This window comes from Mercurialis annua, linkage group LG1-X (assembly GCF_937616625.2).
Source record: "Mercurialis annua linkage group LG1-X, ddMerAnnu1.2, whole genome shotgun sequence".
Taxonomy (NCBI): Eukaryota; Viridiplantae; Streptophyta; class Magnoliopsida; order Malpighiales; family Euphorbiaceae; genus Mercurialis; species Mercurialis annua.
In genome coordinates, this window is record NC_065570.1 from 53,127,461 (window position 1) to 53,143,382 (window position 15,922).

At 31.0% G+C, this 15,922-nt stretch overlaps 1 protein-coding gene across 3 annotated transcripts; it reads right to left on the reverse strand.

The window, feature by feature from the left end:
• Window positions 1-3,034: 3,034 nt before the first annotated feature.
• On the reverse strand, window positions 3,035-10,195 carry LOC126655546 (protein EMBRYONIC FLOWER 1). 3 transcript variants are annotated; one of them, XM_050349792.1, is made up of 8 exons: window positions 9,900-10,195; window positions 9,615-9,651; window positions 8,798-8,997; window positions 7,821-8,230; window positions 7,648-7,734; window positions 6,099-7,528; window positions 3,570-5,302; window positions 3,035-3,484 (listed from the first exon to the last, which is right to left on the reverse strand). In XM_050349792.1, the coding sequence occupies exons 3-7, from the start codon at window positions 8,953-8,955 to the stop codon at window positions 3,620-3,622; spliced, it is 3,768 nt and encodes a 1,255-aa protein (XP_050205749.1). In that variant the 5' UTR covers window positions 8,956-8,997; window positions 9,615-9,651; window positions 9,900-10,195; the 3' UTR covers window positions 3,035-3,484; window positions 3,570-3,619. The 3 variants fall into 3 exon arrangements, with proteins under 3 accessions (XP_050205749.1, XP_050205732.1, XP_050205740.1); XM_050349775.1 differs by having other exon boundaries at window positions 7,639-7,734; XM_050349783.1 differs by lacking the exon at window positions 9,615-9,651 and having other exon boundaries at window positions 7,639-7,734.
• Window positions 10,196-15,922: the final 5,727 nt, after the last annotated feature.

Here is a 15,922-nt window from a genome sequence, read left to right on the forward strand (position 1 = left end):
GGATGTTTTGTCTTCCTTAGTGGAGTTCTGGCTCTTACCCTTTATGGGTTTTGCTATTTCCTTGATGGAATTATCTACGGAACGTAGATCTGAAGTGCTATCAGTAGAAATCTTATTTCTAATATTCTCTCAATCGGACTCATTAAAAGACCAAAGAGTCGATTTGTGGTTTAAAATAACCTTCGAGTGGAGCGGACGGATCGCCGAGTTGCACATTCAAAGAGCTCCGTCAATGCGATTGAAGAAATTAGATATGATTTTTTGTTATTTTACTGATGTTCTATTATTGTACCTCTTGAATGTATTGATATATTCAATATTTGATCAAGTTGTATTTTTATTTCTCTATTAATGAAATTTTCATTATTCTCAAAAAAAAAAATTGACATCGATTTTCGAAAAATGACCTCCGGTGTAAAATTTATCTACCTTTTTTTTTCAAAATTTAACTGAATCAATTTTTTTAAATATTTTTTTAAATCAAACCAAATAATTAGTTCGGTTATATTGATTCACAAATTTAGCTTGCATTAAAATTTAATTGAATCTTTTATATCTATATCAAACTGAACCAAAAAATAATATTTCTTTAGAATATCAAACTGAAGCCAATTAAATTTATCGGTTCAGTTCGATTATTCTACTAACCTCACAATGTGATACATCCATGATAATACAATTTTAATTGTATAATTTATATTATATTAAAGTAATAACAATACTTTATTTTTTGGTAGTAATATTTCAACTTTAATAATCAAATAATAAAGTTAGAATACAATTTACTATTTCCTCTTAAATTATACTTTATTCAATAGTATAAAAAATACAATCATATTTGGTATGAAGAAATTCAAACTTATCAATTGGTTGAATATCAAAACTTAAAAATAACTTCAGTACTAATTCACATACATAAAAATAATATAGATATATTCCAAAGTTACAATTATAATAGTGAAATTAAATACATGATAATGATAATAAATAATTAAATTGGAAATGACATTAAATAACAATATTCTATTAATAAATTATTTACTTAATATATTTTATATCATAATCCACAGATTTTGCATTTATTATATGGTACGCTTTAGGTATTTCTATTTTAAGGATTAAGAAACAATTCTTCATTAATTTCTTTGAGCAAAGGGTCATTATGGAATCTAACTTTGTGATAGTTATGTAAATTTCACTTGACCAATTTAATCGATTCGGAATAATATTTTTGATTTTTAGATCAACTAACTCTCCATATGAATGAGTTCAGAGATCACCGATGACCCTTGGATGTTAATTGCTTTAAAAATATAGATATTATCTCTAATTGACATAAAAATATAAAATATTATCTTTAATTCAGTAATATGTTTATAGTGCGAGTTAATTGATTTTGGTGTACAAAATACAGTGGTTTGACGGAAAAAAGACCATGGCGGTTTAGTAGTTGCAGTGGTTGGATGGAAGAAGAAGAGAATTAAGATTTTAATTTTTTAGGGTTAGTAAAATTTAGACATTATTTTTTATTTTTAGGAGATGAGTATGATATCGATGATATTGGCATTGAGTTAGAGGCTGGTATATATGAAGGCTGGTTCAAAGACTGATTCTGAAGACGAGATGACGATAATTGAGCAATCATTCAGTGTAGTATTTGCATATTTGAGACATTTAAAATTTTACTTTTATCCATAAAAAAATGGACTTTTGCTTTAATTACGGTGATGTTTATATGATTTAAATGTTAATTTGGTTTTATGATTGTCGTAATGATTGGTGTTGCGTTAACGAGTCTAAAGGTACTCTAAAATTTGGATTGATTCGGATCAGAGCTAACATATTAGACTTATGGATATTAGAGTTTCGGATAGCAATCGAATTGCGAGTTTGTATTATTATATTCTATTTATTAAGTAACTTGCATTGTTTTATATACACAAATTGTTTTATTACTTATTTTCGAATTGTTTTCAATATTGTTATGAAAAAATTGGATCATAATACCTATTGATAATTAATAGGATTGTGCGTGCACCAGTATTGATCGATCTATGTAATCCTATGTATTGATTGTGAATATAGATATGTGTAATGATTTGTGATGTGCTCGATGAAGCTTCAGGCTCTCGGACTTCACAGTGATGTACTCGGTTGAGTTTCGACATCTCGGACTTCACACCTTGTGAATTGAGTGGCAAACGATGGCCTTGGTAGAGCTTCGGGCTTTAGGGTTTCACGATCTTTGATTTCATAATAGTAGTATGAATTAACAAAGGCTGTGCTATATTCTTTCCTCTAATTTATACAACCACATGCATGTACACAAGGTATTCTTGTTATTTTTCAACCTATACAAGTGCAAATTTTGTTATTTAAGTCCTCTATAAACTCATCCTCGCCAATATTCACTTAAAATTTATCACCGATTACAGGTTCGATAGCATATTGCCTACAATTATACTTAAGCTCCCCGAGCCTCTTTCTAATTCTAGAACATATGATACATGTGATTCCATACGTTGCTTCTAATTTAGTTTGCATTCTCTCAATTAATTGACTCCTAATGTCTTCTAACATGTCACTCATACGCTTACATCTAGCTTTTTGATGATTCGAATCATTAATTAGTAAAAATAAATAAATTCTGTTGATACATTCAAATAATTAAACGATTTATAATTAAAAAAATTAGATTTATTACCATAACCTACATCTAAATCTTTATTTTACATTTATTTTATATTGTTTTTTTTTATGAATTTTTTTTATGTTGTTAATATAGTATGTTTTCGTGTAATTTGCTGAAGCGAAAGCCATTTTTAACCAATGAATGAATGTCAAGTCAACACTATGTATGGATTTGGAAAAAAAATGAAAGTTGGTGTATTTTATTGAACAAATTTAAAAAGCATGACTAAATTAAAAAAACGTATAAAGTTGATTAACTTTTATGACATTAACCCTCTTTATTTAATGTGGTTTTTTATTCACAAATAGCACTATTATAGGAACGAAGATGAAAAGAAAGAGAGGACAGTAACAATAGTAGTAAGTGAATTATTTGAATGCTGGCTTATTTTCAATCTCGAGCCACAGGCATTGAAATACAATATACTAACTAATGACCTGTTTGCACTTGGTACCCCAAAATCCTGCTCAAGAATGGAGTGTACGGGTCCTTTACTGAAATACAAAGAACAGAACTAGGCTTCTGTAGAACCTCTTTATCATAATCAACAAGTTGTATAACAAGCACACCAAAACAATACAAAAGTACATACGTATAATGTTATTAGCGGACTGTCGAGGCACATGTAGTTATATACAAGCCTCATTTTCTACCCGGTATATCTTCCATTCCACGTCATGGTTTTTCAGAACCAGAAACTGACTTGTGTCGAAAATGTTAATTTGACATTTACTGTCTCATCATAAGGTTCTGATTTATTCTGAAGAAGCTGATAATCAACCAAGAGTATACCTGCTCGGAAAAATAGAGGAAATTTTAAGAAAACTCCAGCACAAAGAACATAAGAATAAAGATATATCAACCAATAGAAACTGACCATTTGATGATGTATGTTTCAATGAGATATTTCCATGAAGCTGGGAGTGATCATGAAATTAAACGTCTTCGCTGTTCTTTCACAGCAGGAAGCTTTTTAGGTCGCTTCTGCCCAACCAATTCAGCTGAAAAAGGAACCGTCTTTCCAAATTTTAGATCCTCACCGGAGATCATAAATAAGTTCCCAGGTTCAGGAATGCTAAAATCAGCAGGATTTCTGTTCACACTGCAAATTCCATCAGGACTACTTTTATTGGGGCGAACAGGTCGAGTGTCATTGTTGACCTCCATCTTGTGCTTGATCGAATTTTCCATTCCACGGAGTTGTGAAGGAATCGCCATAGAATCGGACACACCAAAAAACATTGTCTGCATACTATGAACTGGATTAGAGCCACAATTGGTGGCAAAATTCCTATTTTGAGATGAAGGTTTTGGTGGTTTATAGCCACTACTCTGTGTGCGAGAATCCGAGCCTTTTCCCTTTCCTTTCTCTCGAGATACTTGAGAGGTAAAATCAGTAGCCCTCTGGAAAGATTTATCATATGCGAATGAAGCCATAGATGGACCAGCTACAGCTTGCTTTTTACCATGTGAATGAAATGGCGTGTGCTTCATACTGTTGGTGACTTTATAGACCGCAGATTCCGGCCTACGAAACTCGTTATGATCTTGATCGCATGTTACAGTTCTTTTGAGGAACTTTGGTGTTGCATCCAAATTAACTGGTGCACTGGACTGCAGTCCTGCATCCATCAGGCTGAGCAAATGCATCGCTGGTATGGTTTCATTAGAATACAGATCAAAAGATCTCACGGGCTTTTGAGAAAGGTTGACACCACTACGTTTGCAAGAAACTGGCTCTGTGCATATCCTAAAAGAATCAGAAACAAGGTTCCTGTTTTGCTTCCCAAAGCTGGAAGGATTCTGGTTTAAAAACTTCAGATCACGGTGACCAGAAATATATTCTTTATTCATATTGCTTGCAGAGTCTGAAAGAATATCCATACTGGTAAATGGTAAAAGGCTCCTTTGAGCAACGTCATAACCAGGCATGTGATTTGGCATCACGGAGGACCAAATTTGATGTGTTTCTTTACTATGCTGTTGAACGCCTTGGCACGCATTACATGGTCCCGAGGTCTGTAAACAGTTATCAGACGACCTGTTCCCACCCGAATCCCCAATCCACTTGTGATTTTCAGCACTATTTTGCCTGCCAGAATTAGAAGGATAATGCTGGATTCCACTAGATGGCTTGTGGTGAGGCTGAAAAAGTGCCTCAAACACTTTAGGAATAGGAGTGTGTTCTAGTTGACTTATGAAGTATTGATCTAGATGAGACTGATTTACTAAATCAGACGACTTCTGCTTGGCGGGTCCCACATTCTCACCTCTATTGGCTATTCCATTTCTGCCATTTTTAGCATGAGAATTATGTTTCTCATTAGCTTCCTTCTGAGAAAAGTCCAATTCTCCATTTCCATAAGCTTTACTAAAATCCATTGTCCTAGTGTTATTAGTCACTTCTAGTTGGCATCTACCAAATTCAGCATCAGGAAGACACCTCTCGTATTGATTCTTTGCCATGAGCTCAACAATTTCCATGGGAATGTCATCTGAAATTACTTGTTCGGATACATTTTTAGCTCTTGGGTCATTGTCTTTTCTTGTGAGTACTGGATGTACCTGAGTTTTAATTGTTGTATTCTTGCTGCTTGTACCACAATGGTTCTGAAATACAAGAAGGAAATGTCATCTTTAATCAAAGAATGTCAAGAACTTTAATCATTTTTATTAAACGTGGTCAGACAGAAAAACCTGTAACTATAATAAGCATAGATGCATTCAAATGCCTATTGCTCTCTGAATAATTTAATGTGTGCCGTGATAATGAAACATGAGCTGAACTTTGAACTTTCACAAGAACAGAACTTGTAACTTGCATTGTTGCAATGGACCAACAATGAAACATAGATATGCCACACTAGAAGCCAATCATGAATAATTTCCATAACATTCAGGCTGTAGTCCTACTGGAAATTGAATGTTTTCGTCATTATATGACATCTGCATGTTTATCAGATAACAGCATATTTTCAGCTGCAGAATAATCAACAAATACTCGAGTTAAAGTTTCCTATAGGGCACCAGCTCATGAACTAAAAAAAGGTCACCAGCAGCATTCTCCTCATATGGCATTGAAACCAGATAGAGATGGAGATACCGTGAAGCTCAAAATGCACATCTTTCTTAATCTAGAAGATGAGTCAAACTTAAATATTTGCTGTAGCTATAGGGATGTTTCTAATGTGAAAAATCAAACTGTACGAGTCCAAAGCGCATATATTCAGATTTGATTAGTGACTGTACAGAAAAGAAACAATAAAGAAATGCCCATACTGTAAAATAATGAGAGAAATCAGAGGAAAGTCCATTTTCTTTTCTATTAATTCATCAGCCTGAAAAGCATATTAAAAAACAATGCTGATTGAGATACAGCAGCAAGAATAATAAAACTCTTATATACCTTTTTCTGCATATGAGAACACCCACTGATTTCAGCTTGGGATGCATAGTTCTGCTTCTCCTTATGTAAGGGCATTTTGATGGGAGTTCTGTTGCCATTGAGTTCATTATATACTCCTTTTCCAAAAGCCAATTCCGTTACAGATTTAGAAGCAAAATTGAAATTTCCAAGATGCTCAACTTCTGTAAAATTACTCTTAACCTGAGCTTCTCTAGCAGTGCCCTCTTTCCGAGTCGAGAAACAAGTTTGCCCATCTACAAGCTGTGGATTGCGCAGCATGTCATTTCTCTCTGTGGTTATGTAGTTTTTAAGAGAAAGATCCGGTCCATTTTCACTGAAAATATCACGTGCTGTGTGTAACGGAACTCTTACAGGCCTACTCTGCTGGAACTCTACAACTTTTCTGCTCATTGGATCTTCTCTGAGCTTGTCATGTTTTTGAATAATTGAAGGAGATTGCTGAGTATCATCTTGAGGCATCTTGGCTTTCTTCTTAAAACTAGGTTTCCTACCCACTCTTTGAGTAGAAAAATGGAAAGAATCTGCCTCTTCTCTTGTAACTGCATTATGCAAGGGTTTAGAGAAAAGTCTATCAGCAGCATTGCTGTTAGAAGCATCCCCAGTTTCATTCCATAGTTTATTTGGCACATTTTCTTGTGCAGGTACTAAGGATGAACTTTCCTCAAAAATAAGGGTTTTCTTGTTTTTCTTCTTACATAAACTCGGACTTCTATCAATTCCTCGTTTGAAGCAATTGTTCTTCCTACCAGTTTGTAACTGCATTCTAGCAAATGCTTGTGCAATTGCATCTGGAGATTCCACATCTCTCTTCAAGAGCCTAACTTCTTTACCCACTTTATTAGGGGATCCTGTCTGTGTGGGTTTCCAATCTTCATCCCGGTCTGACTTTCTTTTCTTAGGTTGAGCCAAACCCCTTCTGAAATTTCCTTGCGCAGCCACGTGACTTTGAGGAATTGGAAGCTTATCCCTTTCATCTGATGAACCACGAATGGCATTTGATTGTATGTTATCCGCACAGTCATTTTCACAAAGCAATTCAGTTAGCAGGCGAACTTTTCGTGTTTTTCTGCGATGCAACCCACTTGAGTTATCATGATCACGGACAATATTTGCAGCCATGATCTCAGCACTTTCAGATAAATCACAACCAAGATCATCCAATACCAAGGAAGGATGTCCACTACCCATGCCAACACTGTATGCTTCAATATTACCAACTTCTGCTGACATTCCACATGCTATCAGCTCTTTAGGATGATCATCCACAGGATTTACTTTCCTTATTTCATGGATTTTAGAACTCATATCCATGCAATTGATGTTTGTGACAGGTTCGACATCAACAACTCCTTTTCCACGGCCTGGCTTGATAAAGTCAACAGATTCATTCGATTTTGATTTGCGGTCGTCTGTCGCAATACAATGAGCATTATTATTAGAATGACGCAGATGCAGCACAAGTGACAACAATATGGTCAGATTCTGGGAAGAGAAGTTTATTCTGTGTCAGCAAATTTACCAAGGTCACCTGTAAAATTTGGTTTCTGCTTCTGGATTGAAATTGTGGTTCCTAATTTATGCTTTTCTTGATTCAAAATATCACCTGAATTACACCCTAGGGAGAGGAGAAAGGTGATGAAAATAATTTTAACATTTTTAAGGCGAATTGTAAATCTGAAGATTAAACTGGACTATATATACCTTTGATAGGACCATGTGCTTCTTCAGATTTATTTTTACTAACTCCAGTCATGTTATTCAAATTAGCTGCATTACTATCACCGCATATCGCTTTCTCTTTGATAATATCTAGATGTGGAGCTTGCTGTAAATCAGATACTAGCCTTGCAACATCATCAATGACTGACGCATGGGAGCAAATACTCTTGGGTTTGAACCCACTAATACAAGGTGTAAAGATCGGCCCATCATTTCCAGTGCCTTTAGCGCCAATTTCCCGCAGGCATTCATGGCAACGCCAATATCTAAACTTTGGAACATGTAAAGAAGGAAGCTTGCATGCTACTTCATCATACTTACTACTATCATCATCTGAAGAAAATGGCCAACACATCTTCCCATTTTTCTTACGAATTTCTGATACATATCCGCTGCATTAACATGGGAAGTTTGTAAGGCATATAGCTTGTAGAAATTCCAAAAATCATTTACAATAACAGCAAAATTCTCAGTACGGAAAATAAAATTCAACATACTCAATCTGCTGGCTCTAAATTTATCTGACTGTCTATCTGAAAATTTCAGTAACTCACTTGACCCAACCGAAATACAGCTTAAATATAGCTGCTGATGAACAGAAGCTTCAAACCAATTTCAGATTTCTCATTCAGCTCTCATTGCTAGTATATATGAATGGCGAAGAATTTGCATACTTAAGCCTAAGTTTATGTAAATGAACATAAGATATCAATGATTAATCATAAGAACTGAGAGGTAATTCTGATAAAAGAATTAATTCTCCCCAACTAGACGATGCAAACTAAGTATGGACTCAATGAACTAGATTCAGTCAAGGAAGATTGTGTACTTTCTTTCTCTAAACCCTCTCCATCTCATGCATAGACAGAAACACATAAGTGTATCGGCATATATTCAGCACAGCCATGTAGCATCAAACTCATAATAAAAAGCTAAAATAATGATAAACAAAGGCTTACCGTATTGAAAAATGATCACAGTTTCCAGCATCACTCTTTTCATTAGTATTAATGAGATCTATGGATATTGAGTCTATCTTAATGGACGACTCCAAGGACTTGCTGACAAGGTTCATGTTGGCACATCCATGATACTCCTCCGCTACAGTATTATCCATGACATAAAGCAGCTAATGATCCGATCTTTAAACAATGTATTCCTATGAACACACAACCATAACATGAAACATCACATCCATATGCAACTTACAACATAGTTCATAAGCCAAAAAGAAAGAATGATTAATGAAGCACACCATTCAAGTTCCATATTACATCCAAAGAAGCAAGGAAATTTCGCAAACAACATATTAGGGTTTACTTTTTATTGTTACAATACACATACTGGAAAGACAGTAAGAAGTTTATAAATCAGACATTAGAGAGATTCAGCACATAAAATAACAGCATATTTCAGCAAAAACCCACAGAAAGTTTGAATATACAAAAGTTAAATAGAAACCCTAGATTATAATTATAACAAACATAGCAACCAGGCTCCATAGTGATCATTTAACAAATCAACACTTGTAATTGAACCCATTCATTTCACTTGCAGATTTATTTAGAAAACAATGGCAGTAAGATAAAGCATAAAATTAGGGTTACATAAACTAATAGTGTGCATCCAAACAAATAAGGTACTTATTAATTACTCTACAATCACAAGAGTAAACACAAACCCACGATCAAACAGCTACTAAAAATCTCAAGCGAAGATTATCTTAGCCATATGTATTAATCCACAAATAGAAAAGGCGAAAAATTAGGGTTTCACCTCTGACGAATTGAGGACCAGTGAACAGTGGACACACCTTCAAGAACAAAAATATCACATGAAATATCGTATTAATCCACAGATTCATCACTTAAACCAAACTAAAAGCTAAAAAGCACAAAAAGGGACCAAACTTAACGTGATAAAACACAGTGAAATGACCTAAATACCTCTTGAAAAAACAAGCTGGCACAAAGCTAAAACAAATAGAAATGACAAAAGAACCCAACGGAAAACACATAAACAAATTCAAAAAAAAAACAGAAATTAAAACAAAATACAGACCTTATTTCATCAAAACATGAACAGTCCCGATCTTGAAAACAGCTGGGGATCGTAACTTCACGGCGAATCGAACAAATTGTACTAATAGATAGAACATTTAACGGCGAAGACGATGGTAGAAGCTATAACTAAAGATTCGAAGGCAATAAAGAAGAATTAGAGTGCGATATTTTCGAAAACCCTAGCAAAGAGAAAAGGTTTTCGATTCTTCAGCTGGAGAAAGAGAAAAAAAAAAGTGAGGTTTTATTTTATTTTTTCTTTTCGTGTTTTAAATCTTTGAAAGCAGGTTTTTGTTGTTGTTATCAAAAAATAAAAATCATCCATTACTCATGCCCATGCCATGTCATAAATAATTCTTTATTTATTTACTCCACTTTTTATTGAGGGGAAATGGTTAAAAAGGAAAATTGACCAATAGGAACCTACCACGTATGAGGAAGGTGCTTGTCTTATCACGATCCATTATGCTTTTTTATTTATTAATTTTATGAGGCTTGGAAATGGCAAAACCCTAAATGCAAAATACAAGTGAATGTTACTACGCGTAACTGACACGCACTGTTTGGGGTGGTGAATTATTTTACTGAGTTACTGCTACTTGTCAGCGTCATATTTGGTGTGAAAGATGCCATGTCCACATAGGTGGATTATAATTGGTGCGTGTTGAACAGCTGAGCTTTGAGTGAGTGAGGGTATTTTTTTAAGCTTAAAAACCCTAATTTTTTTAACCCTAGGGGCATTGTTGTTGGACAAATAAATATCTAACCCTAAGCTTGGCCTAATGGCAGTGGAAGTGAGTAATTTTTTCCCCCCAGAAAATGTTGAAAAACTGAATGGATACAATTATACTACATGTTATTAAATTTCTTATATTTACTTAAATAAAAATAGAAATATATAAACTTTATTATAATAACCCACATTATTTACCAAATGTACTAGTATTTGTCCATTATTATTACTCCCTCCAAATTTCAATACTTGTCTGTATATAATTTTCCATATTAATTAAAATTAATTTTATGTTTGACTAGTTCTCTTAATTTTATTTATTGTTAGGAATAAATTTGAAAAAATAATAATTAATATTTTTTTAAAACTCTAATATAACAAATATTATAAATCAAAAAAAAAAATTAAATGCGATAAATATTGTAGATCGAGGTAGTACCATTTTTGGTATAGTCATAAAATTGAATATGCCATTAATTGAGAGTAGCATTAATTCTTGGAAAACATCTTAAATTGCTTTGAATATTTCTTAAAATTAATTTTAAGACTTAAGATGTTTTTAATTTTTAATTTGAATATTTAATATTGAACCATCATATTTTTGAACAATTACGTTGATGTAGATGTTCATTACCTGTAGTGAAAGACCCATAAAAAATATGATGGAAAAATTATATAAAATAATGCAATTTTATAAAAATTAACAAAATAAATTATATTATTAAGATTGTACTAATAAATAAATAATTTATACAACAAATATATAATGGCTATTATACGCTTTAGGTAAATTCATCCGCATATGTATAAATATTAATTCTGGCTATGTCTAAGATTCATTTTGATAATTGAAAAGTTAGGGCGTTTGTGAATGGAATAAATGCTAGTGAAAAAGAAAAAAATATGAATTGTGAAATGCTAGCACATACATCAAATTAAATAATGTGGCATTGGTAATTAATTAAAGACATGTCATATATGTTTTCCATTTTTTTGTCCATTTAGTATAATATATATTTGTCTCTAATTAGTTGTCCATTTAGAATTTTAATATTACTTTAGTTATTATTTTTTAAATTTATCCCTTCTTAATAAATGACTGTATGAGTCAATTTATAAAGTTAATTCACAATGTATTTATTAACTAATAGGATTATATTTATATTTATTTTTATAATTTAAGACAAAACACTCACTCTTTTTTTTGTCAAAGAAAATTACTCACTATTTTAATATGTATAATTTCTATAAATAAATAACTAAATAAAAACAGAAGGAGTACATATTATTATTGATTTAGGTTTTAATGGATATTACAAGTATAATTAGAAAAGAATTTAATCCTGAACCCCATGCATAAAAATTTGTGCATGTAGTAAAAAGTTTATTTAAACATTTTATTTTCTTCCAGTAATGTTTAAATGCTCAACGACCATATCGTTAAGATTACCTCGAACTTAATATATTGTCCGATTAAACTTTCGAGCTTTGAGATCTTCCAAATACTAAAAGTTTAAGAACGAAAACTTGTACTATGTGCTAGGTTTTTCTTGAAAATAACACTATAAATGCATGTTTTTATTCATAAAAAAATGCACGTCTTTTATTCAGTTTGAATATCTATTTAATGGGATGTAATTAATGTTAGCAAAAAAAACTCAAACAAGCATCTGTAACAAGAGCTGCTACAAGAAAATTAGATATAAAATTTGCTATAACTAAATAAAAAATTACAGTCATAATCTTCACTAGCTAGCCAACAAATGAAAACTTTATTTGAATATTGGGCGACTTTCTAACAAAAATAAGACGAACTATCTCAAACAAAATTACATGAAACATGTGGTAAGTAACCGTTCATTTTATACATTTAAATTTTTATATGATATTATTAATATAAAATTTATTGATATATTTTTATTCATTTTTATTTTTTATTTTATCCACTATTATATATAGTAACATAATTTTTTGTATCCATAATTTTGATCATTTTATTAAATACATTTTTAAATAAAAAATTTATATTGTCTGGTCCACCGATTTGATAAATTTTGATAATTATATCAAAATATTTGTTCAATTAAATTTATAATTTTTTTCTAACTGATCAATCAAATAAATCTACGTAAGCAATCTACTCAGCCATACACATTTTGAATACTATGTTTGTTTTAGTTTATAAAATGGACGGATTAGATTGTCTATTTTTTTTTAATACATTTAATAGAAAAAAAACAAAATTATTTTACATTATAATAAAACATGTATAAATCTATGTTTTTCTCATCTTATTTAAAATCTCAGAATCCGTTTCCGCTAACAATAAATAAGTTTTTCATGATGATTAAAATTGTTTCTTAAAATGAATACTAATATCGATCAAGTGACTAGAAAGCATCGTTTTAATTTTGTGATTATGTATATTCTAAAACAGAGAAGGTAGCTAGATTAAACTATACTGTATCTATTTAAAAAGATGTAGAAAGTACCAAGATATTAAATCGTTACAAAACTTTGAATTTCCAATCAATTTCTGCATCAGTACATGTACATCTATTGAGATCTGTGTTAAAGCTAGTTAGACAAAAATTTAACCTTGGGAGCACCCAAATCACAATAAATATATAATGGTATATTCTTTAGGCAAAATTATTTTATACTATACTATTTACAGTTTTGATTTTTTAATTATTATATTTATTAAAAAATTAGACAGGCATGGCCATAAATTTAATAAGTTAGAAAAATTATATTTAGAATGTATTTCAATTAAAGTTATAAAGTTTTCTTTTATAATTGGACCAATCAAATATATAGAAACACATGTTTAAATTTTTTAAGAAATTATATAAATCAAAACAGTCAAAATTATTAATATATAAAATTCTTTTATTCATTTTGGATGAAACTTGAAAGGGATATGATACCTAATACACAAACAATGATACGTATAAATGATACAATTAGAATGGAACTAAGGAGACGTCGAACGTCTTTTTATTTAGTCAAATGCCTTTTATTTCTAAATATTAATTTATTTTTCAGTCGTTTCCATTTGTTATTTTTTTTATGATTTTTTCATTTTGTGATTCACTGCAAATTATAATTAAAAACAACATGCATTATACATAAATAGGTGCAGCACTAAAATAATTTTTCGGATTCGAATTGATATTCCTCAACCTAATAATACGGATCTCCTTTTTATTTCCTTCTCATTAGCTACATTCTACTATAAAATAAAAACTCCTTTGACCCATAAAACCTACCTCTACTCATGACCCAGAAAAGAAAAAAGTAGGTTTCTGGTAATCAACCTAATTTCCCATAATGAATTTTAGTCTCTTCTCTTTTAGAAGATGGACTAGTTTAAACGATAAGAGCGCCCTATCTAACACGTCAATAAATTGAATTCGAGTCACCAAGAGGGTAGAATATAAACGAAATACCTTTAATCCTCATTTAACATTTAATTAGAAGAGAGAAGGAAACATATTTTTTTGAAAATAGAGAAGCGTTTATGGAAAAAAAATCGAATCCACAACTTAAGAGTTTATGAAAACATTTAGCTCGGTCGTAAAATGCTGGATTATTATCTAGCGGAAAAAAGAAAGATATGACAAACAGTTGAGTTTTACTATCTTCTTGTTAATTTCACCCACCAAATAACTGGATCTTATTTGCAGGCGGTGACATAGTGGTTGCCGGCAGTGGTTCTGGTGGCCGGTGATGGCGGAGGCAGATACACTGTCTGTGTATGAGTATTTTAAGGGCAAACTGACCATCTGATTAGGGTGGCCCCAAAAAAATAATTCTTGTTATTACATTATCAGCTTTATTGGGTTCTTCGCCAAATCATCAATTCATGCTTAACATATGTACACATTATGATTTTAGTTTTACCTTACATTTTTTATATATCTTTAAAAGTAAATAATTTTTTTTTATTATATGTGGTCTTATGAAAGCGATTCCTTGCTTTAATTGTTCTACAACAACGTATGTGTTACTTTAACTTATTCTGGAAAATTAAAAAAAAAAAATTCTGAAAATATTAGACCTTTTGTTAGAGGAAATATTAGACTTTTAGATGCCAGTTTGCTTGGTGAGAATAATTAAATATTAGTCAACAATAATAATAATTAAATGATGAATTAATTTATCTTTAAGTAAAGAAACAAAATACAAAATCTCTCAAGCTCATAGAACTTAGCACATTTTTTCTAAATATTTCAAAAATAATGATAATGAGCTATCAATATTTATTTTTATATATATATATCATCCAAGTTATAATAAATTAATACTTTAAAATTATGTTTTAATATAAAAATTTAATAAGAATTAAAAAATAATAACTTTATAATTAATTATATTATAGTTTGAAATGTTAATAAACTTTATACATTTTTTTATATTTCTGCAAATGGAATTTTTTTAATAGACTGTTATGCCTTTTTCTTATTTAATTATAGTGTTGAAAGTAAAAAAAATTCTGTAGACCCATTTTATATGGAGCACATTTGTTCAAAAACAGAATGGAGCATATATTAAAACATAGCAGATAAATGGAAATAGATTATATCCTTGTCAATCTTTCACCTTCATACCACATACATTTATTTTAACTTTTTCATTTTGAGCTTTAAGTTAGCTTTTTTTTTTTGCTTCAACTATTAAATGGTATAAAATGGGAAATTCAATTTTCTTGCTGTTTTTATTTTCTTTAAATTAGGAATTAAGTTTTGCAATTTTAATATAGTATAAATTTTGCTAATTAAGGAATTAGTATTAAAATTCAGCTAAAAATTAAAATTTAAGACCTAAAAGTTTGGTATAATTAAATTGACTGCAAAATTATCAAATTATAATAAACTAATAAGCTATGAAAGTTTTGAATAGATTGTAAAATGTCGAAAATGTTGTTTTTTTTTTTTAACCAATAGGTCATTCTGCTGAAGAGTAAATTGTAATTTAGTGTTTTATGCTATCATGCATGTCACGTAGACACAATTAAATCGTTTTTTAAAATTTGAATACAATTGGAAAAATGTTATTATATAGCAAAACCTTTCGCGTTTTTTTAACAAATTACAAAACGTATGACCTAATACTACTACTTTTATTATGTGGCATATATAGCATAAATGTCTAAAACGAGGTCGTTTTGGTCATTCACATGGCTAAAAACGATATTATTTTTACAAAAAAATAATAAAGCATAAAATGCAAGCTGGGCTATAAAATGATTTTCAGAAAAGCCTGATTTTCTAGTTGTTTTCAGTCTC

Coding starts and splice junctions, on each gene's coding strand:
- LOC126655546 (XM_050349783.1), bottom strand. CDS start 8,955: ATGGATAATACTGTAGCGGAGGAGTATCATGGATGTGCCAACATGAAC. Junction 8,231..8,797: donor TGTGATCATTTTTCAATACG/GTAAGCCTTTGT, acceptor ATGTTAATGCAG/CGGATATGTATCAGAAATTC. Junction 7,735..7,820: donor AGCACATGGTCCTATCAAAG/GTATATATAGTC, acceptor TCCTCTCCCTAG/GGTGTAATTCAGGTGATATT.